Source organism: Rhinoraja longicauda, chromosome 3 (genome assembly GCF_053455715.1).
Source record: "Rhinoraja longicauda isolate Sanriku21f chromosome 3, sRhiLon1.1, whole genome shotgun sequence".
Taxonomy (NCBI): domain Eukaryota; kingdom Metazoa; phylum Chordata; class Chondrichthyes; order Rajiformes; family Arhynchobatidae; genus Rhinoraja; species Rhinoraja longicauda.
The window spans coordinates 47,869,756-47,894,046 of NC_135955.1; the positions used below are offsets into that span (position 1 = coordinate 47,869,756).

The following is a 24,291-nucleotide window of genomic DNA, read 5'->3' on the forward strand; positions in this document are numbered from 1 at the left end:
TTGCACAAGCTTGAAAACCAAATTTTCAATTGACTTGAAAAGCCTAGTTTGAACTTAATTCACATAAAGGAACACCCTTCACGGAACTGTCAAATCTTAGCTTCACACATCAAAGGTAAGATCAAGCAGTAGGGAAATTCTAATGGCTTTAGGGTTCCTTGGTGGAAGGAGCAGCATAGGATTCAGGGATAAGTGAACTGAAGAGGAAGTAACTCATCAACAATCACAAAAGCCGCCGAAGAAGAAATCAATTGCAAGGTCGCCCAGAAAAATTCAGCTTGTTAAAATGGTCGCGATTATAACCATAAAATACACAATAATAACTCTGAAAATAATAACCTGCATTATAAAACAAAGCTATAAATTCACTTTTGTAATAAATATAAATGAAGTACATGTAGCTAAAGCCATTATTTATTCCTCTATATAATATTCTGATGGATTTTATTGGTGTGGCTGAATAAGAACATGGAGAGATATTTCATTCTTGTCAGGCTTATTCAATGGCCGAGGTCAGTTAAATGAATCACTTTTCTGGATTAATGGTTTCTCAAGTTTGTTTGTGTTTTATAAACGACTTCTTACTACAATGAAATCATGGATCAAGATTCTGCAAAATAAAACCAAACACTCCAACCCTGGGACAAGCTTTCAAAGTGCAAATACCAAACAGATCTGAAATTGAAGGACACTGGTGCTAAAATGTTCCTATATTCATATTCAAACAGATTTAGATTTTAAATTTATGTGCAACACGGTAAAGGTTCATAACGCTATTCCTGTACATCTCTGCTCTATAGTGCATTCTAATTAATGGCTTCTCTGAATTCTCACACCAATACCTTCATCCTCAGATAAGAGAAAATGGGTGACAGAAAATTCAGAGCAGAAATTTTTGGAAGTAATTTGAAAATCACAATATCTTTGCAAGAGGTTTGGCGATTTACATTTTACATAGGCATTTCACAGTGGTCCCCTACCTGTAAGTGGTATGCGGAACATAGACTTCACGAGATGGGAATTCTAGAATTTCTTTGATTGGTCGACCACGGTTTTCAGGATATGGCTTCACTGGCAACAGCTCAGGAGTAATGCAGAACGTAGGGCTCTCTCCGACAGCCAAGATCTCTGTTTTGATTTGACCTGAAACATCAACAAATATGCATTGGATCAAATTTAAAGCACTCCACAACTACATTAAAAAATATCTCCAAGCACTTCCCAGGTGGGTGGCTTTGATGGCACGTTTTGGTGTCAATTTTATAACATAAATTGATCCTACGAACAGTTGTTGTTCAATTGTTCCATATTTGTTAATATTGGTTGAGGAAATAATGTTGATCTTATCAAATGATAAATGTTTTTCTGTGCTGCTCATTGATGAGCAAACCACATGATCAATATGCAGTGAGCAAACTGACAGGGTCTCTGTTCAACTTTACATCTGGAAGAAATGATTTTGAGCAATGCAGGATTGATTTAGCGTTGCATTGCACAATTCTTAATTGTCAATTATCCAAACCAACTATTGTATTCTCCCAACCTTTAGATGTGATACTTTTTACAATAGCACCAACTGTATCAGATTGAACTTAGTCTTTGTAAATCTTAATATACATGCAGAGAAATGATAATGAATTGATATTATTTTAATTTCACATTTGTTTTAGGCTATTGTATTTATATATTAGCTTTGATCAGTTATATTAAAATACATATTTAATGAATAGCTTTCTATACCACTTTTCTGAGCTGAATGTCATCTACATTCTAGATCCTATTCTATAGCACCTGTTGGGGAATATTTGCCATTAGCAAGGAGGGAAATGGTTCCCAATATTCTGTTTCTGATATTCCGATAGTGCTGGCCCCAATGCGGTGAGTCCATCAGAATGAGTGATTGAAATTAGTAAGTTAATAGCACCATCAAAGGCTTGAACCTGGAGCATGGTATGTCAGGGCCTGATGGGATCTAACTAATATTATTGAGAAGGGCAAGAGAGAAGATTGCGCAAACCTTGACAAAAAAAGGTGTCTTCTGAATGAATGAATGTTTATTGGCCAAGTATGCATATACAAGGAATGTGCCTTGGTGCTCCGCTCACAAATGACAACACAAACATACAGTTAACAATTAAGAATAAAGCATAAACACATCAAAACAATAAGGATACACCATTATGGTCTAAACATGTCGGTGAAAATAAACCAGAGCAAAAAAGAGACTACAGACTTTGGTTATTGAGTAGAACTATCACTCGTGGAAAAAAGTTGTTTTTATGTCTGGCTGTGGCTGCTTTGACAGTCCGGAGTCGCCTTCCAGAGGGAAGTGCTTCGAAGAGTTGGTGGCCACGGTGAGAGGGGTCAGAGATGATCTTGGCCGCTCGCTTCCTGGCCCTTGCAGTGTACAGTTCATCAATGGGGGGAAGGTTGCAGCCAACAACCTTCTCAGCTGGGCGAACGATCCGTTGCAGCCTCCGGATGTCGTGCTTGGTGGCTGAGCCAAACCAGACCATGATGGAGAAGGTGAGGATGGACTCAATGATAGCAGTATAGAATTGGACCATCATTGCCTGTGGCAGATTGTGTTTCTGCAGTTGCCGCAGGAAGTACATCCTCTGTTGGGCCTTTTTGACTGTGGAGTCGATGGTGGCCCCCCATTTAAAGTCCCTGAAGATGATGGTTCCAAGGAACTTAAATGACTCCACAGATGTGACTATGGTGTTGTTGATGGTGAGTGGGGGGAGGGGGATCTCTTCAAAAGTCTACAATTAGTTCCACTGTCTTGAGAGCATTGAGCTCCAGGTTGTTGCAATGGCACCAGGACGCCAGCTGTGTCACTTCCCCTCCGTAGGCAGATTCCTCCCCATCCTGGATCAGTCCAATCAGGGTAGTGTCATCCGCAAACTTGAGGAGCTTGACAGAGGAGTCTGTGGAGGTACAGTCGTTGGTGTCGAGAGAGTGAAGGAGAGGGGAGAGTACGCAGCCTTGCGGAGCTCCTATGCTGAGGGTCCGTGGGTCCGAGATGTGCTTTCCCAACCTCACAAGCTGCTTCCTGTCCGTCAGGAAGTTGATGATCCACTGACAGAGGGGTTCAGGCACAGTCAGTTGGGAGAGTTTGTAGTGTAGTAGCTCTGGCACAATGGTGTTAAAAGCAGAGCTAAAATCCACAAACAGAATCGTGGCATAGGTCCCCTTGTGGTCTAGGTGCTGGAGGATGAAGTGCAGGCCGAGATTGACTGCTTCGTCCACCGATCTATTGGCCCTATATGCAAACTGCAGGGGGTCCAGCAGGGGGTTTGTGATGTTTTTCAGCTGGGCCAGCACGTCTTTCAAAGGACTTCATGACGACAGAGGTAAGTGCGACAGGCCTGTAGTCATTAAAACCAGTGATCCTTGTCTTTTTGGGTACAGGGACAATAGTGGAGACCTTGAATCAGGCAGGGACAGTGCAGGTTTGCAGGGACTGGTTGAAAATGTCTGTGTAGATCGGTGCCAGTTGTTCGGCACAGAGCTTGAGGGTAGAGGGGGAAACATTGACCGGTTCTGGAGATTTCCGGCTTTTCTGTTTTCTGAACAGTCTCCCCGCCTCTGCAATTTCTATTGTTAAACTGGAGTCATTCTGTGAGGATGTGCAAATTGGTGATTGCAGAGGGGTGGTGGTGGTGGTGGGGTGGGGTTGGGGGGAAAGGGCCAATCTTTGCAAACTCCAGCCAGTCTCCGAGTAGGTGTGAATTGCTGCTTGGGGAGGAGTGGGTGGGGACGGATCCAGTCTTTGCAAACTGGAGTCAGTCTTTGAGTACGTGTGAAGTGGTGAGTGGGGGTGTGGGGAGGGGGTCCCAGGGTTATGTTTCTGTTTCTCGAACCTGCAGTAAAACTCGTTCAGGTCGTTGGTCAGCTGACGATTGTCCAAGGAGCGTGGGGTTTTCCTCTTGTTCCTCAAGTCAAGTCAAGTTTATTTGTCTCAAACACATACACGATGTGCAGTGAAATGAAAGTGGCAATGCCTGCGGATTGTGCAAAAAAAAGTTACAATTACAGCATATAAATTAAAATTAATACCTCAAAGAAAATTTAGTCCCTGGAGTTATAATAGTTAACAGTCCTGATGGCCTGTGGGAAGAAACTCCGTCTCATCCTTTCTGTTTTCACAGCGTGACAGCGGAGGCGTTTGCCTGATCGTAGCAGCTGGAACAGTCTGTTGCTGGGGTGGCAGGGGTCCCTCATGATCTTGCTTGCTCTTGATCTGCACCTCCTGATGTATAGGTCCTGCAGGGGGGCGAGTGTAGTTCCCATTGTGCGTTCTGCCGAACACACTACTCTCTGCAGGGCCTTCCTGTCCTGGGCAGAGCTGTTCCCAAACCAGACTGTGATGTTGCCGGACAGGATGCTCTCTACAGCCCCAGAGTAGAAGCAATGAAGGATCCTCAGAGACACTCTGAATTTCCTCAGCTGTCTAAGGTGGTAAAGGCGCTGCTTTGCCTTACCCATCAGTGCGGCAATGTGTGTTGTCCATGTCAGATCCTCTTTGATGTGGACTCCCAGGTGTTTAAAACTGCTCACCCTATCCACAGTAGACCCATTTACTTCCAGTGGCGTGTACGTCCTTGGATGTTGAGCCCTTCTAAAGCCCACAATCAGCTTCTCAGTTTTTTTGACATTCAAGAGGAGGCTGCTGTCCCGACACCAGAGTGCCAGATCAGGCACCTCCTCCCGGTAGGCCTTCTCATCGTTGTTGGAGATCCGGCCCACCACCAGTGTCATCAGCAAACTTGATGATGGAGTTTGAGCTGAACCTGGCCACACAGTCATGTGTGTACAGAGAGTACAGTAGGGGGCTAAGGACGCAACCCTGGGGGAATCCTATGTTCAGGGTGAGGGGGCTAGATGTGTGTTCCCCCATCCTGACCACTTTGGGCCTGGCGGTGAGAAAGTCCAGGACCCAGGCACACAGGGGAGTGTTAAGCTCCAGTTCCAGCAGCTTCTCAACCAGTCTGGTGGGGACTATGGTATTGAAAGCTGAACTAAAGTCAATGAACAGCATCCTCACATAGCCCCCCTTCTGGCTGTCTAGATGAGAGAGAGCGGTGTGCAGAACCTGGGAGACCGCATCATCCATGGACCTGTTCAGACGGTATGCGAACTGTAGTGGGTCCATGTTGCGAGGAAGGAGGGCACAGATGTGGTTCTTGATTAGTCTCTCGAAGCATTTCATGACAACCGAGGTGATGGCCACCGGTCGTTAGTCATTCAAACAAGCTGGAGAGGCATTCTTTGGCACCGGTACAATAATGGATCTTTTGAAGCATGCAGGGACCACGGACTCGGCCAAGGAGAGGTTAAATATTGTGGTGAGCACTGGAGCAAGCTGAGTAGCACAAGACTTTAGTACTCGCCCAGATATAGCATCTGGGCCTCCAGCTTTCCTCGTGTTCACAAGCGTCAGAGTCCTCCTCACGTCTTGTTCGGACACCAACAATGTGTGCACATCCCCAGCGGTGGATCCCCCTCCAGCATCGCTAGCCAGCGCGCCCGTCGGTGTTGTTTTTAGACGGCGAGCTAGGGCTGATGTTACCTGTCTCGAATCGTGTGTAAAAAGAGTTCAGGTCATCAGCTAAGGAGGTGCCGGCACTTCCGGTTGAGGGGGGGGGCTGCTCCGGTAGTTAGTTATAGTCCGTAGCCCCTGCCAAAGGCGCCTGGTGTCCTGCTGTTCCATCTGCGACTCCACCCTGTCCCTGTACCTCCTGTTTGCATCCTTCACCACCCTTCGCAGTCGGTAAGACTCTACCTTGTAGTCGTCCATATTGCCGGATACCAGGCCGGAGTTGTAAGCAGCGGTCGGTGCGAGCATTCAAGGCAGCGCGAATAGACCTGTCCACCCAGGGGTTTTGATTAGGAACGATACTAACCCTTACCCTGGTGATTTGTCTAACCACAAGCGAGGTCCTGGAGGACTGGAGGGCAGCTAACACTGTTCCTTTATTTAAGAAGGAGAGTACAGAGAATTCAGGGAATTATAAACCGGGTGTGCCTCATCTCAGAGGTAGGGAACCTATCGAAGACGATTCTTTGGGATAAGATATAATCCCATTTGGAAGATAATTGGTCAATTGGGGACAGTCAGCATGACTTTGTTCTTGGCAGGTTCCATCTTATTAATTTAATTGAGTTTTTTGTAAAGATGACAAAGGTGATTGATGAGGGGAGGGCATGGGATGTTGTCTATGTGGATTTTAATAAGACATTTGATAATGTCCCCCATGGTAGACTGATCCAGAAGATTAAGGTGGAAGGGATTAACAGTGATTTGGTTGTACGGGTTCAGAACTGGCTTACTGATAGCAGAAGGTTGTAATGGAACAACAATATTTAGGCTGGATGTCTGTGACCAGTGGTGTTCCATAGGGATCTGTGCTAGGATCTCTCCTGTGTGCAATATATATAAATGACTTGGATGTAGGTGCATGGGATTAACAGTGATTTGGCCATATAGATTCAGAACTGGTTTGCTGAGAGAAGACAGAGGGTTGTAGTGGAAGGACTAGATTTGTGGCCGGCCTTGTTTAAAGGGAGAGGGTCAACATTTTCACACTGAAAGTGGTGCATATATAGAATGAGCTACGAGAAGAAGTGGTTGGGGCAGGCACAATAACATCATATTAAAGACATTTGGACAGGTATATGGATAGGAAAGATTTACAAGGACACAGAGACATAGAAAATAAGTACGCCATTCGACCCTTTGACCCAGCACTGCCATTCAATATGATCATGGCTGATCATCCAAAAGCAGTACCCCATTCCTGCTTCCCCCCCCCATAATCCTTCATTCTGTTAGCCCGAAGAGCTATATCTAACTCTCTCTTGAATACATCCAGTGAATTGGCCTCCACTGTCTTCTGTGGCAGAGAATTCCACAGATTCACATCTCTCTGGGTGAAAAAGTTTTCCTCATCTCAATCCTGGGTATAACATGGGCAAATAAGCCTAGCTTAGATGGACATCTTGTTTGCGATGGACGTGGGCCTATTTCCGTAGTGTAAGACTCTATATAACATTGAATCACTACCTGTTATGGACCGCAGTCTTCTCAGGGGTGCCGATGACCTTTTTATCTCAGCCAAAAACTTCAGCAAATCTTCATCACTTAGCTTATCACCTTCCTATTAATGACACAACACAAAAAAAACTCAGCATTTAAAGATTTTCATATGATGGAGCAAAAAAAGGTGGTAATCCCCTGATTTCAAAATCAAAATGAATAATATTGACCTAGTTTTACCTGCAGGTTGGCCCCCAATGTTTCTTGTGTTTGTTTCATATGAAAATTGAACAAAGATGAAGATTTAAAGGTCTGACTGAGGACACTTAAAAGAATGTGAAGAGATTCATTTCATCCTTGAAATTTGGAGAAATGTTTCATCTTTCAGAGGCATGCTGGTACTGATTCAGTTTTCAAGATTTAGATTTTACTTGAAAATGCTTTGTTTTTAAAGCCACATTACAAGAAAATGTGAAATAGATATATCCAAGAAACTCTCACAACAAACTAGTCAGAGGTAATATTATGAATGACCAACTGGATGATTTCAGGTAGTTTACTGATGAATATGAAACCAAATACTTGCACATGTCAGTGGATTCGAAAAGGACGAGCAAAAGAAACAAATACATTTCTGTTCAGTTCTGATTTGGTCACTATCTCTTAATCTATCCCTAATCAGTCCATGCCGATCCAAATGATGGATCTGTCCCTAAGAATCCCCTCCAACAACTTTCCCACCACTGGTGTCAGACTCATCAGTCTGCAGTTCCCTGACTTGTCCTTGTTGCACTTCTTACATAACAGTACATTAGCCACCCTCCAGTCTTCCAGAACAGTGGCCAAAGATGTCAACATCTCTGCGGGCACCTCTGCTATTTCCCCCCTAGCTTCTTCCAAGGATTTCCTTTAAACTTCCCCCCAATCATCTTAAACCTACTATTTGACATTTCCATCACGTGAAAACGACTCCAACTATTTATCTACATCTTTCATAATTTTATACACTTCTATCAGGTTATTCCCTCAGCCTCCAATGCTGCAGAGAAAACAACCCAAGTTTGTTCAACTTCTTGTAGCTAATACACTCCAATCTAGGCAACACCGATGAAGTCCTCTTTTGAAGCCTCTCCGATCCCTCCACATCCTTCCTATAATGTGGTGACCAGAACTGCATTCAATACTTTAAATGTGGCCTAACTAAGGTTTCATAAGGTTGCAGCAAGATGTCCCAATTTTTATACTCAATGCCCTGACCGATGAACGCAAGCATGCCATATACCTTCTACACCACCCTATCCACTTGTGTTGCCACTTTCAGGGAGCTATGGACTAGCACTCCGAGATCCCTCTGTACATCAATGTTCCTTTAGGTTCTGTCATTTATTATATACTTCCTTCTAGCACTTGACCTCCCAAAATTCATCCCCTTATACTTGTCTGGATTAAACTCCATCTGCCATTTCTCTGCTCAAATTTCCAACTGACCTATTCCTGTTGCATCCTTTGGCAACCCTCCTCACTATCCGCAACTCTACCAATGGTGCATCTGATGAGTTGGACAAACTTATATTGTTTCCTTTCCAGCATGAGAGGTTGAGGTACAACCAGATAGTAGAATATAAAATTACAAGAGGCATAAACGGTATTTTTCCTAGAATGGAAATGTCAAATATTAGAGGGCCTAAGTTTAACATTAATCAGATAATTATTTCAACGACTGCACTGGAATCTTTAGGCCCCATAGAACATATCTAACAACTAAAAATAACCACTCGACAAGGTTTATTATTCAATTTGCAGGTGTGTTAACAAAGGATTGGCAAGCTGCTAGGCAAAGTTAGACAAGGCTGGAAATCCAAGAACACCAACCCTCACATGTCCTTCCTTTGATTTGTGCTTTTATTTTGCTTGTTTGTTGGCTTAAAAGTATTTGAGTTCTGTTGTCCTGGTAATTGCTTTAAAGCACTGTGGTCTCTTTGGTCTATACATACATGGCAATTACCCCACAAAGAAAACTAGTTTCAACAACACTGCTCCAAATGTAACAAGGATCTCAACTACTGAAAGACCACAAAATAAGAAAGACAATAAAGTACCTGTTTAAAGAAGCTGGAGACTGTAACTGAGGCAGTTTTGAAATTGGTTAAATTGCACTGTTCCTCCAAAAGAGCCGACTTTTCGGAAAGTCTTCTTTGATGTGTGTAAACCTTTTTGTCTCCACTGTTCACCTTAGCTTTATTAGAGCACATCGGAAAAATAAAGTTAATTTATTGTATTTTGAAGCACATCTAGAATAGATTATAATAATGATCGATCAGAGTGAGCATTTATTTTTGCTATATTACCACTGGTGTTTTCAACCTCCATTGGATCTTTCTCAGCGAGAGTGGAGACTATATTCATGATATTCACATAAGCCCAGGCAAAAGGCATTCGGTATTTTCCCAGCCGCTGGCAAAAGGACTCTGCTTGAGTTTTCAACTTTTCTATTTTATCTTTATTCTGGAGAAAAGAAAACTTAATTCAGTTGCCTGAAAGATGCACAGGTTATATTCATGATTATATTCACGATGAATTGGAAAAACAGGAGAACTAGAGGGATATGGGCCATTAAGGCTGGCATTAATAGACATTGTGGTCCACATGGATCAGGTGGGCTGAAAGGACCCATTTCCGTGCTTTATGACTCTTTCCCCTTAAAATAGGCCACTCATCTCCTGAAGTGGTACACCCCTTAGTTTTCTACAATAGAACAATAATAATCCATTGGCTGTAAAGCACTCTGAGATCCCAGAGTTCATGCAAAATAGTTAATAAGTTACATTTTGACTGATTTGCATTACATAATTTATCCATCCTTTTTCTCTTTGAACATGGTCTGGGCATGAAAGTGACATAACACATGAAGTACAGTGCCTTCCATAATGTTTGGGACAAAGACCCATCATTTATTTATTTGCCTTTCTACTCCACAATTTGAGATTTGTAATAGAACAAATCATGTGGTTAAAGTGCACTTTGTCAGATAAAGGCCATTTTTATACATTTTGGTTTCACCATGTAGAAATTACAGCAGTGTTTATACATAGTCCCCCCATTTCAGGGCACCATAATGTTTGGGACACAGCAATGTCATGTAAATGAAAGTAGTCATGTTTAGTATTTTGTTGCATATCCTTTGCATGCGATGACTGTTTGAAGTCTGCGATTCATAGACATCACCAGTTGCTGGGTATCTTCTCTGGTGATACTCTGCCAGGCCTGTATTGCAGCCATCTATGGCTTATGCTTGTTTTGAGGGCTAGTCCCCATCAGTTTTCTCTTCAGCATCTAAAAGGCATGCTCAATTGGGTTCAGATCGGGTGATTGACTTGGCCAGTCAAGAATTGACCATTTTTTAGCTTTGAAAAACTCCTTTGTTGCTTTAGCAGTATGTTTGGGATCATTGTCCTGCTGTAGAATGAACAGCAATGGCCAACTCATTTGGCCAATGAGTTTTGAGGCATTTGTTTGAACTTGAGCAGATAGGATGTGTCTATACACTTCAAATTCATTATGCTATTACCATCAGCAGTTGTGTCATCAATGAAGATAAGTGAGCCAGTACCTTCAGCAGCCATACATGCCCAGGCCATAACACCCCCACCACCGTGTTTCACAGATGAGGTGGTATGCTTTGGATCTTGGGGAGTTCCTTCTCTCCTCCATACTTTGCTCTTGCCATCACTCTGATATAGGTTAATCTTCATCTCATCTGTCCACAAGACCTTTTTCCAGAACTGTGGTTGCTCTTTTAAGTACTTCTTGGCAAACTGTAAACTGGCCGTCCTATTTTTGCGACTAACCAATGGTTTGCATCTTGCAGTGTAGCCTCTGTATTTCTGTTCATGAGGTCTTCTGTGGACAGTGGTCATTGACAAATCCACACCTGACTCCTGAAGAGTGTTTCTGATCTGTTGGACTGGTGTTTTGGGGATTTTTCTTTATTACAGAGAGAATTCTTCAGTCATCAGCTGTGGAGGTCTTCCTTGGGCTGCCAGTCCCTTTGCGATTAGTAAGCTCACCAGTGCTCTCTTTATTCTTAATGATGTTCCAAACAGTCGATTTTGGTAAGCCTAAGGTTTGGCTGATGTTTCTACAGTTTTATTCGTGTTTCTCAGTCTCATAATGGCTTCTTTGACTTTCATTGGCACAACTTTGGTCCTCATATTGATAAACAGCAATAAAAGTTTCCAAAGGTGATGGAAAGACTGGAGGAAAGACTGGGTGCTGAGAGCTCTCTTATACCTGCATTAAGGAGGCAATTAAACACACCTGAGCAATTACAAACACCTGTGAAGCCATGTGTCCCAAACATTATGGTGCACTGAAATGGGGGGGGGGGGGACGGGGGACGGGGGGGGGACGGGGACGGGACTATGTATAAACACTGCAGTAATTTCTACATGGTGAAACCAAAATGTATAAAAATACCCTTTTAATAAAATCTGACAATGTGCACTTTAACCACGTCATTTTTTTCTATCACAAATCTCAAATTGTGGAGTATAGAGGCAAATAAATAAATGATGGGTCTTTGTCCCAAACGGTATGTCGGTGCAGGAAATGGGTGTTGGGGTGAGGAAGGGCAGCAAAGCTGGTCTGTATAGCCTCACAGCAAGATCAAAGGATAGCACATGTTCTTGGTTGCCAGCAACATATTGCATTGGCATCTTGCTGAGAGGAGTGAGGTGATCTATTTGTCCACTTCCTCCCGAGTAGAAGGTAACAGTGAGATCATTCTCTGCTCCTCTGCCTTGTAACAAGGAGAGTTGCCACAAGACACCCGAAGAGAGATCAGAACTTAAATTGTGGAGATGAATAAAATATTTGCAAATATTTGAAAAAACATCAAGTACCTTTGCTGAGTCAATCTCTTTCATGACAAGGTATGGTTCAGCACATTCGGCAATATCTCCTTGCTGAAGAACTTTTTCAATCTAAAAACGGCAAAGGAATTTTGATAAGTGATCTCTGAATGCACAGTAATTTGGATTGATACAAATGTAAGGTTTTAGGCAACAGGGTCCTTCTTGGGACCATATCTTTATCCTATTTAATTAATGTGATTGTTTTCTCCAAGTATTATTCTAAAGAACAAAGTCAAGGTACTGGGTTCTGATGAAGTGCAACAATGGACAATAGCTGCATCCATTACCTAGTCATTTCTTTCACTTTCACTACACAATCTAATGCACTTGAGTTGGGTAGTGAGATCTGAGCATTCCAGAGTTATCGGAGTTCTAGCAGACGCCCCTGTTTCAGTACGGCTGCGACTGCTTTGACAGAAGGCGAAGCTGCCTTGGAATTGCATATTATTTGGCAATGAAGGTTAATAAAAGACACATAAATGTAAATAAAAATCATTAAAAACATTAAATGAAAGAAAAACAATTTAAACGGCTCTTCCTCCATTTTGTCATTTACAAGCTGATAATTCCCATTAAAGTGGATGACAACTCAGATTCTGTGCCACATTTCATCTGGCGTGGTAATGGACAGATGATTCTCATTGCAGAGGAAACCTAGAAGAGCAGAGTCTAATGAAAGGGACGATGTGGAGTCCGGAACATTGGAGTGAGACAAGGGGCAGAAGTGCTCCCCCATTAAGTTGCAGACTGTCAGCACATGCACTCACTTCCCTCTTGACAAATGGCCTAATACTCGTGGTTACATTTAAAGTGGATCACCATAACCAGAAAGAATTAGCTCAATCCTCAAATGCTTCCGTTCCAACATATTTTGGTTCATATGTCAACCAATTGCTTCGATTTTAAACTTGACCTCAACATTGATACATTGAAATGAATTTGGTCATGTTTGACCTGCACCTCCCACCCCCTACTTGCCCATCAATCCTTTAACTATTTTATTACTTTTCAAACTTTTATGCTGAGTAAGACCAAGCTTAGTATTCAATGAGACACTGGGATCCTTTGTAGCGACTTTGGGGCCACAAGATATCCATTTTGTTTCCAATCACAAAACCTCATTGATTTCACATTACCTGCCAAAAAGTAATTGCACAACTGTGTTGTTCATTGTATTTTGAAAATAAAGTTTATCGGGGTTTTGAGAATTAATACAAAACAAAATAATAAAGTCAATAAAGATTGTGATAGGCTTTTGCTATTGATTACTTAGCAATTAATTCCTGGCACCAAAGTTGGTCTGTGGAGTTTATTTTTTAAGTTTACCTCCCACCTCATACTAAACTTTGAAAATCGTCAACACAACTTACATGACAGACAAAGCACACCCTTGTCAGGATAAACATAATGCATGTGCCCTTTCCCTTTTGGTGGGAAATCCCAGGAGCTGTTGGATTTGAAAATGTGGCTTCTGCTGCACTCTGCTGGGAAATGCCAGTCTACTTTCCACGGCAGACAAGTAATTGCTTTGCACAGAATTCTAGGATCAATGGAAACACCTCACCTTGATAACCAGGTAGATGTCTGGAGAAGGGTACGTAATGGAGAAGATTGCCGCGCGACTCAGGCTGGAGGGAGCTATTTGATTTGGATTACGAAGAAAAGCCTTTATTTGATCGCTGTTCAAGTCACAGTAAAAGTTCTCTGAAATCTGTAACAGTAAATTATATTCAGCTATCGATGAAATACATCAAGATCATTATTCATAATTCAGAAAACATTCAAACACATTACAGTAAGGCAAATGGGTTAAAATACAGGGCAGCCATGACACAAGTGAATGGCGGAAAAGGTGTTTTGTGGCCTTAATTCCACTAATATTTCAGTCAAATCCATTTTCTCCAACTGGATATGTTTTCTGGGATAATGTTATAGGCCTGCCCTAATTTTGTTTTGCCCTCCTAAAAGCATGCTGACTTTTTTGTTCAATGGCCATCAGAGGCCCTCTCGTATATTGGCCATGCCAATCCCTAGGACAAGTCTAGACATTGCTTATTTATAAGATATTCAACTGCATGAAAGCACCGTAGCGCAGCTCAATTCCTTGAACATCTGAAGACTGGCATGGAGACGCACTACTGAAGCTCTACTCCAGGAGATATTGCTGCAAGATGTAATAATAATTCCAAGATGGAATAGGTTATTATCTGATCAACATTCTTACTTTGTCTGGGTATTATTGATGGAGTGGCACAAAAAAACAGAAATGACAAGAGGAATTTGTTTTTTGCTATTTGGAAAATTCAACCTGAAGCAGAGGTGAACAGGTTCAATAGCATTGTTCAAAAGAGAGATGAATAAATAATTAAGGGGAAAAAATTATAGGGTTTTGGGAAATAAAACTGGGATGAATTGTTTCACAACACAATGGGGTGATTGTAATCTCCTTTACTATATTGTTCTCTGATAATATAACCCAGCATCACCATGAAAAATCAATCGTCTCTAGTTTGTGGGCCTTGCGACAAACAAATTAGCTTCTTAGTTTAGAATAGATTAATGACAGAAAATGGACTGCAGAATGCATAAGAATTTGAACAATTTCATGAGGATGTATAAAATTCAATTTCTTTCATTACACAGAGACAGTTGCCATTATTTGGCAACTGGAAGATAGAACCTTGACTAATGTTTTCTTCCCCTAACCATGGTTTCACTCCCTAACCCACCCAATTCCAAAACTCCAAGTACTTCCCTGTTTGAAACATGATCAATATTGCTGAATCTTGGATCTTGCTGATTTTGTCCAGCCTGTTCTTTCGATACTTCTGCTTAAGCTTCCCTTCACTGAAAGCTATTCATTTAGTTTAGGAAAATAACTGCAGATGCTGGTACAAATTGAAGGTATCACAAAATGCTGGAGTAACTCAGCAGGTCAGGCAGCATCTAGGAGAGAGGGAATGGGTGACGTTTCGGGTCGAGACCCTTCTTCAGACTGATGTCAGGGGGGCGGGACAAAGCATTTAGTTTAGGAAATCAATTCATACATTAAAAGATTTTGTGGCAAATGAATATGCAATATATTTAATGCCAATTTTTAATCATTTTTTGAAGTGGACAGAGAACTGAAGGAAATTAGATTATTTTTTATCATAATAAGGTCAATTTATGTAATAGACTACAGCTGCATAGTAATTTGTTCAGATAGATTACATAGCTATTTGGAGAAGTAGATATATATCGTATTTACCTTTTTCTTCTCTTTTAAGTCGTACAAGGCTAAACTGGCAAACATTGGCTCTACTTCAATTTCAAACCTGTAAAGGAATGAATAGGAACATGCATGAAGAATTTGGACTCAATGTACAACCGTATCACGAGTTTCAAAGCTACTTCCTTCGAAAAGCATTTATTTGACCTGTTAAGACAAAATCTGACTACAACAACTTATATTAAACCAATAACACACCATTGTGGGTTTTAAGATAAATGAATCTATTGACATCTAGCAATATTGCTAGAACCACAAGACAAGCTCATTATTTATCAAAAATGAAAATGACAAATACATAATAGTGAACATCACAAAAAACTGAAAGGGAAAGTATTTTGATGGACAAGATAGATCTGAATAATTAACATAATAACATCAGCAATGAAAAGGTTTCGTAACAAGGCGATTGAGATTTTACTCAAGCACCCTAAAATACTGAATAATTCACTGGTATGTACTCTTTGTAAAATAACGAATGATCATTCTGAACAATCTTAGAATGCTATTAACTGAAGCATGTTGCAATATGATATTTATACTTCACATCAATACATCAGATAAGTTAAGGTGTAAAATGTGAATATAATATAAAAATTACTTTAAGATTTGGCATTTTATTAGGATTCTGTGGCCTGTATGTTCTTTTGGACAATCAGGAGCTGGACGAATTTCGATGGCATCCTCCTGTCAACAAAAGGGAAAATGTTTATCAAATGTTTTGTAATGAATTGAGATTCATTTCAACAACCAACTTTCAATTCAATTAAAAGGAAAACATCTATTAGTGATAAATCCAAATTTATCCCATTGACCGATACATGTTGATTATTTTCTTGAAAGATAATTATATATTTTAAATAATATCATCTTCTATGTGCAAGCAATGTATTCAGATAAAGAATTTCTATTTCATTAAAAAAAAAGAATTGTCACCTCATCTGCTGGTGGACAGAGAGCAAACAGATCTGCTGGTCTGCTGGCTCTTCTCGTTTCTTCATTATGTCTATCAAGCTCCTCTGGTGTGATGGGCTGAAGTATACTTTCTAAACGGGTGTCTGGCTGCAGGCTTCGAAGGTCAAAGTCACATGATGTCAAAGTTGCCGCCTCAGGTACTGTACACAGAGTTGGTTGAGGCCTTGATTCATCCTGTAGAGAAAGGCATTGCTGATTTATATGACTGGACAAAGGCAAGCTGCATGCAACCATAATGTTGACCAGATCAGCTTAGACCTATTCTACTTCAACACCATAAACCATTAACTTTGTTATCAACTAACATCAGTTTGCAAGCTTGGCAGGGCTTGAGGAGGGATTAGTAATCCAACTCCAAAAAGAGAAGTTCTGAAAATTCATGTTCTGAAAAAGGGGGACAAACAGATTGATGGTCCTTCATGCATTCAGAAATAACTATTAGATAAACATTTTGTCCGAAGAGACATCAGCAACATAAATCTAGCTTGAGTTTATAATAGGTACTCACTGGTCATCATTTTGAGGGATTTACAAATATCGCATTTCAGACAACACGCAAAAAAGTTCCCAAATTAAAACAGGATGATGCATTAGAGAGAAAGACATTACAGATTCAGAGGATAATGTGAAAAATGGTTCTAATTAACACATTATTCCTTCACACATTATTTCCTCCCATTTTGAATGATACAGTTTTCAGAAGTAGTTTTATTGGTTAAATTAACATTAGGCATCTGCCCTGATATATAGTTTGAAGTAATAAAAACATAGTGGGCAAATTGTTATTTGCCACATAACTATGGAAATGGCTGGTCCATTTTAAAACAGAGAAAAATACACAAGGCTGCATCGAAAGAATCAGTGATCTCTTTAGATGGTGAATTTCTACATTACCACGAGTACCAGACTCACCACCAGTGCGCTCACTACGTATATTTATTTAGCATTGTACAAACGTACTGCTATGGCAATATCAAACAAAATTTGATAACAAGCCATGTAAGGTTTAGGTTTAATTTATTATAGTCACGTGTTCCTAGGAAAAGGTGAAATGCTTTTGTTTGCTTGCTATCCAATCAAATCTAATAATATTATACATGAATACAATCAACCCAAACATAAGTACAAAAGGTTGAGTGATTAAAAAAAAGATACAAGAGTGCAGAAAACAGCTGGAAATAGTAATATATGTACAAGATGAAAAGAGTGGGGCGATTGTTTCAGATGATAGTAGATCTTCCTCTTGAACCAGCAAGTGAAGGGCCACCACGCTCAGTGCCATTTTGCCTGAGTAAGGGATATTAGTGCAGAATACCAGAAAACACAGTCAAAGAGGTGTATCTTATCAAGCATTTTTAAAGAGTAATGGGAAATAGACAACTGGAGAGGTCTATAGAGGAGATAGACACAAAAAGCTTGGAATAACTCAGTGGGACAAAGGAGATTGATTCAGTGTTATGGAGATACAGGTGATAGCATAGTCGCAAATGTGGTTTTCATTAAGGATTACTGGTCCCTGTTCAGGCTATTTCTTTTAATCTCAAAATGTATAAAGGCTAGAGAACAAGCAACATATATTAAATATCTAGACAATTTGAACATTCTTGTTTTCAGTGGCAACAATACTTTCGAATGAATGAAGAGCAGTAAAGTAAGGAAAGAAAAATAAATTTAAAAAGAAAATATTGAAAACACTCAATAGGTCAGGCAGCATCTGTGAAAAAGAAACAGCAGGAATGTTTTAGTCTCGATTGGAATTGGGAAAGAGAGAAATCGATTTAGTTTTTAGTTACAGAAGGAGCAGGTACGGAATGGTTCAGGCAAAACGAGTGTTTCTGATATGGTGAGAGCAGGTTGACATGGAAATAAGTCTTTTCTGAAGTAAGTTAGTTGCTTAATTAATGAGGACCAGGGTCTCATCTTCAGTTGGAATATATTTCATCTTTTCAGACTCGATAGCTTCAGGTAACTTGCATTCCTTATTATAGCGATCATTTTTGCTCGGTCACTTTTCTGTAACATTACTCCATTTTTCTCTCTCTGTTCACATGGCCTGACCTGCTGGGCATTCCCTTTAATTCTACATCGTACCGTTTTTACATTCCTTTGTCTGTGTCATCCAACTACCTTTATTTCTCAGCTTTTAAGTTTCTTTGTGCATATTATCACTGTGCATCAGCCCTCATTAATCCACAACCAGGTTCTTCAATCAACAGTTTATTCCCATGCCAACCCTGTCCTTCCTCTATCCGACATATTCCCCTTTCCCCATCGATACCTTTCTCATCCTTTCTGCAACTTAAAATTAACTTGTTCCCCATTCTGACAAAAGGTCTTTAATCTGAAACATTAATTCTGCTTCCTTTTCCATAGATGGTGCGAGATCTTCTGTGTGCCATAGAGGAGATAGTTGCAGTGAAACAGGTGAAGAGATACCTGGAATTCTTGGCTGGACGAGTCACAATTTTCTTCTGATTCAAATATCTGCTTTGAAAGAGCCTTGCACAGATCACGCTTTGATCCGAGTGCACTTGATCCAAAGGCCCCAGAGTCTCCTTGGTTCCTAAAAGCACATATTAAAATGAACACAAGTTATTAGATTTATAGGACTAAGCCAAGGAGAGTGTTAATGCCCTACAGACACCTTGGTTGGCATGGATAAGTGAGGCCGAAGAGCCTGTTTCCATGTTGCATAACTTTATAACTTCATAAAAATCATTTCACTAAATCACAAAAAAGTGCTAGATACTGATAGCTAGTTAACAGGGCTAGTTAATATTAACTAGTTAATATGAAAAACTGTCCTCATACTAATGCTTCTTGTTTTAATAATGAAATGGGGATGATTGGTGGACCATTGGAGAAAATGGCTTTCTCCACTCCAAGTGCCATTTTATTTTGCTGGAGGTCAAATTTATTTAATTTCCTCAGTGGTCTGAAAGGATCCTTATTGCTACTGGCCTGGAATATTGCACACCGAGGTACTTCCATTTCTTGTGTTTTGGAGCAATATATTTCAGATAGATTCATAAGCTCAAGCAGATAAAATTGGCCCATGAATGGTCAGATCTCCACTTCATTACCATTGATATCTGTTGATTTAGTTTAGTTTAGAGATACAGCGCGGAAACAGGCTCTTCGGCCCAGCGAGTACGCATTGACCAGCGATCCCCGCACATTAACACTATCCTACACAATTTGCAGTTATACCAAGCCAATTAACCTACAAATCTGTATGTCTTTGGCCTGTGGGAGGAAAACAAAAATCTTGGAACAAACCCACGCGGTCACGGGAAGAACGTACAAACTCCGCACATACAGCACCTGTAGTCGGGATTGAACCCGGGCCTCCGGCGCTGCAAGTGCTTTATGACAGCAACTCTGTTACGCCACCGTGCCGCCCTTGCTACCCGTCTATTGTAGGTTAACAGCTTTGATTCATTCCCAGCACTGCAAGAACATAGTTTGTGAAGTGACTTCCCAAAGCCACCATGAACATTGGTGATGAAATCTGTGGAAGTCCTGGATGGGCACGTCATTGAACTTATCCCAGGATGCAAATAATTCTGGCCACCATCGTGATTGTTTCAGTACCAATATGTCTAGTGGGCTTATCTTATTATTCCTTTTTTTTTTCTACATCTTATGTACACAGAGTAAAGGGTTGAAGTCGTAATTGTAAAATAAACATACTGGAAAGTCTCAGACAGTTACACACATGAATAATGCAGTCTGACTCACAGTACAATACAATGTCAAAATTCCAAGTAGTGAATTAGAGCAGCTGTAAAAATTCCATGAGTTGTGCATATGTTTTAACTTGTTAAACCTTCAAATCATCGGGTATGCTTCCTCTTGCTGTAATCAACTTACCTTTTGTTGACAATAAGCCAATCTTGAGTATAGGTCTGGACACAGTCACGCACGTGTGGATCTAAATCAACCCTTAAAAAATAATTAAAATATCGTTAGTTCCATCAAACATATTGAGTTGCAAACAGTTTCTCATAATAAAACAGATGAGTAAATTATACTCAAAATGCATAAATGCAGAAGCTTCATTTTGTACTTAAACAAAAAAAAAGGTTTCTTTTATATATTAGAACTGCAGTAGCAATTGCAGTTGTATCTTGGCACATTTTTGTTTTCCCTGGATTACATTGTTTTGGATTTAATTTATATTGCAGGCCTTCAGCACCTGATCGGGGATTGCAATATAGTGCAATAATAAGGGAGCACCGTACTCTCTCAACTCAAATTGTCAAAGATAACAGTTCATCACTTGGCATCTGAATAATAGTCAGAGAGTTGAGGAAATTGAGGGGCACTAATTTTTCAGAACAAAAGCACCCTAAATTAATAACATAACACCTTCTTCAGCAGCACCAACAGCTCTTAAACTACTGAAAATTTCTGCAAAACTCTGGCCTATCTATACATTTATTGATTAACCATAGGGTGAACTGCATGCCTTCCCTAGTTAGGTTTTTTTCTTGAGTGCAGTGCAAGTTTCAATCAATAAAACATCTTATCTCTTTTCCAGCCTCTGCTGCTTAATGAGGAAAGCTCAGTATTGTGGTGCTTTAATTGGAAGTGATATAGTATTTAAACTACTGCCGTCACTTTCTACCAAATCCCCCAACTATTGTTCATAACTTCATACATCGTAGGAGCAAATTTTGGCCATTGGGCCCAGTGAGTCTACTCTGTCATTCAATCATGGCTGGTCTATCTTTCCGTCTCAACCCCATTCTCTTGCCTTTCCCCCCATAACCTCTGACAACCTTACTAATTAGGAATCTGTCAATCTCCGCCTTAAAATGCCCATATTCCTGAAATCTCTTAGCTCGGGGTTTTCTCAGAGTTGATAGGGCTTTTCAATGGCAATTCTTGAATTTGTTTTTGCCTCACTTCTCAAGCTGCAGCCATAATCAAGTAAGAGCAGCAAGGAAACTTTTCATGGCTAAGGTAATTTTTAAATAAGGTAATTTCAGCTCCTTGTCTTTGGTACAATAATACATGCTATGTTGATTTTAGAGTGCCATGTTTTTCTTTGAACAAAAATTCTTAAATTGGATATAAACACAAAAGTGCTGGAGGAACTCAACGGGTCAGAAGCATCTGTGAAAGGAGCGGACAGGCAACCTTTTGGGTGGGAACCCATCGTCTGAAGAAAGGCCCCAACCCAAAACGTTAGTTCCCACCACAAATGCTGCCTGACGCACTGAATTCCTCCAGCACTTTGTGTTTTGGTCAAGATTTCAGCTTCTGCAGTTCCTTGCATCTCCTCTTTATTAAATTGGAATTTATTGCGGCTGTTTCAATGTCGGAGTCCAGGATGAAGAAAATACTTCAAACTATTTCACCCTCTCGAAGCTACAATTAAGACTTTAAAAAGTACAATTGTCCACTTGCATCTTTATTGCGATGATGACAAATGTTTCTTTATGAAATTAAAACACATTATAAAGGAGAACAATCCAGTGTTACTTTTTTTTCTAATCTAACCACAGAAACGGATTTCCACAGCCATATTTACATTGTTGTAAATCTCCCAGGTGGCCTCTTTGAGTTTTTGACATCCTCATACCATTGAAGCTTCTGGGCAGAAAGAAAATTGCCTGATACATTATCAATGTGGCATTTTTATTTTTTATGGTTTATAAATATACAGAGTAAAACTAGATCAAAACCAGAATAAAGATGTTTTACCCATCTTCAGGAACAGAAGGCTGAATGGTCCTACACTCTCTTGGAACAAAAGTAATGTCCAGGTCATCATCAGGGAAGTCGCCCAGGTCCTGCTGAAGATCGGAATCTGCAATGTTGAATTGCGACATCAGGAACTCTTCAAAATCCACGGGCACCACAGGGTTATAGTATGGAGGCTAAATGGAAGCAAGCCAAACATGGAAATTAACAATGGAGATGACAAAAAAGTACCATCTCAAGTTCAATAACTTGCTTGAAATTAAACAAAATAGTTTGGATAACACAAACCAAACTCAGTAATTATAAAGATACTTTGGATATATTTTTTCACTTGCATACTTTCCGTGATGCAGAAGGAGGCCATTCAACTTGTCAAGTCTATGACAGCTTTAATTTCAATTTAGAGATACAACATTTGGCTCACCGAGTCCATGCTGACCATTGATCTCCCGTTCATACTATTTCTTTATTATCCCATTTTTGCATTCATTCCTACATACGAGGGGCAATTTTATGGAGGACAATTAAACTACAAACCCGCAAGTCATTAGAATGTGGGAGGAAACCAGAGCATCTGAAGGAAGCCCACGCGGTCACAAGGAGAATGTGCAAACACTACACAGCCAGCCCTAGGGTCAGGACTGAACCGGGGTGTCTGGCGCTGTGAGGCAGCAGCTCCACAAGCTGCACCACTCTGACGCCCTTTTCAGAGCAAACTCAATTCATCATCTATTCCCCTGTTATCTATACTTTCGCTTATCAAGCTGATTCCCCTGCAATCTACCCACACCATGGGTAACACAGCAACCAATTAACCTACAAGCACACCCGTGGAATATGCAAGGAAACTGGAGCACTTGGGAGAAGTCCACAGGAAGGAATACCTCCCAGACAGCACCAAAGGGCTAGATTGAGCCCCAGGATTACAATTGAAATCCTTCTCACTCTATAGAAAATAAAATTACATAGGGACGAGAAATCTAAAGGACAGAAAGAGGCTGTTTGATTTTCTGAGCCCATACTAAAGTTGATTGTTGGGTTATTGGTGGGAAACCTGATTTTTCCCCAGAGTGATGTCAAGAATTAGAAGGCATTGCTTAAAATTGAGAGGAGAAAAGATTAAAGGAGATGTACCATGCAAGTTTTTTTAAAAACAGAAAGTGGTAGGTGCCTAGAACTCGCTGCAGAAATGTTACTTTGTAGTAAAGTGAAGAGAAATTTCTTCATGCAGAGTGTGATGATTCTTTGGGATTCTTCACCCTGGTGGTCATGAGAAGCCAAGTCATTCATTTCATTCAAAACAGACTGATAGATTTACAGCCATTGAGGGAAGTGAATGATATAGTTTAGTTTAGAGATACAACGTGGAAACAGGCCCATCAAATCCTCACTGACCAAAGATCCCTGCACACGAACACTATTCTACCCACACTAGGGACAAGTTACAATTTTACCAAGCCACTTAGCCTACAAACCTGTACGTCATTGGAGTGTTGGAGGAAACCGGAGAAAACCCATGCAGGTCACGGGGAGAATGTACAAACTGTGTACAGATCACACCTGTAATCCGGATCGAACCTGCATCTCTAGTGCTGTAAGGCAGCAACTCTACCACTGCACCACAATGCCGAATGCCCCCTCGATTCCATCCAAGGACCCAAACAGTTTTTCAAGGTGAGACAGAGGTTCACCTGCACCTCCTCCAACCTCATCTATTATATCCGCTGTTCCAGATGTCAACGTCTCTACATCGGCGAGACCAAACGCAGGGTCGACGATCGTTTCGCTCAACACCTTCGCTCAGTCCGTCTTAACCAACCTGATCTCCCAGTGGCTGAGCACTTCAACTCCCCCTCCCACTCCCAGTCTGACCTCTCTATCATGGGCCTCCTCCAATGCCATGGTGAGGCCCACCGGAAATTGGAGGAACAGCACCTCATATTTCGCTCGGGCAGCTTACAGCCCAGTGGTATGAACATTGACTTCTCTAACTTTAGATAGTTCCTCTGTCCCTCTCTTCCCCGCCCCCTTCCCAGTTCTCCCACTGTCTTCCTGTCTCCACCTATATCCTTTCTCTGTCCCGCCCTCTCCCCTGACATCAGTCTGAAAAAGGGTCTCGACCCGAAACGTCACCCATTCCCTCTCTCCTAGATGCTGCCTGACCTGCTGAGTTACTCCAGCATTTTGTGATGCCGAATGATGCGATAGACAAGGAAAATAATCTTCGAGGCAAAATATTATTTATGGTTTATGTTGAAGGAAGCAGCAGGCTTGAAGGTCTGAAAGGCATAATCGTGCTCTATTTCTTACACTCTTATCAATGCCAACAGCATAATACCTGTAAATTGACTACAGTGCAGGAAAAATATATAATGATC

General features: G+C 40.9%; 1 protein-coding gene across 2 annotated transcripts in view; it reads right to left on the minus strand.

Moving 5' to 3' along the window:
* dock8 (dedicator of cytokinesis 8) overlaps positions 1-24,291 on the minus strand; it is a 181,346-nt gene that overhangs the window by 95,627 nt on the left and 61,428 nt on the right. For both annotated transcript variants that reach the window (XM_078396082.1, XM_078396081.1), the window contains exons 3-14: positions 21,914-22,089; positions 20,075-20,146; positions 18,638-18,764; positions 16,163-16,375; positions 15,828-15,913; positions 15,206-15,272; positions 13,520-13,666; positions 11,944-12,024; positions 9,391-9,547; positions 9,142-9,278; positions 7,070-7,163; positions 981-1,143 (exon numbers count right to left, since the gene is read on the minus strand). In XM_078396082.1, the coding sequence (XP_078252208.1) occupies positions 981-1,143; positions 7,070-7,163; positions 9,142-9,278; positions 9,391-9,547; positions 11,944-12,024; positions 13,520-13,666; positions 15,206-15,272; positions 15,828-15,913; positions 16,163-16,375; positions 18,638-18,764; positions 20,075-20,146; positions 21,914-22,089 (1,520 nt within the window). The remainder of the gene's footprint in view (positions 1-980; positions 1,144-7,069; positions 7,164-9,141; positions 9,279-9,390; positions 9,548-11,943; positions 12,025-13,519; positions 13,667-15,205; positions 15,273-15,827; positions 15,914-16,162; positions 16,376-18,637; positions 18,765-20,074; positions 20,147-21,913; positions 22,090-24,291) is intronic.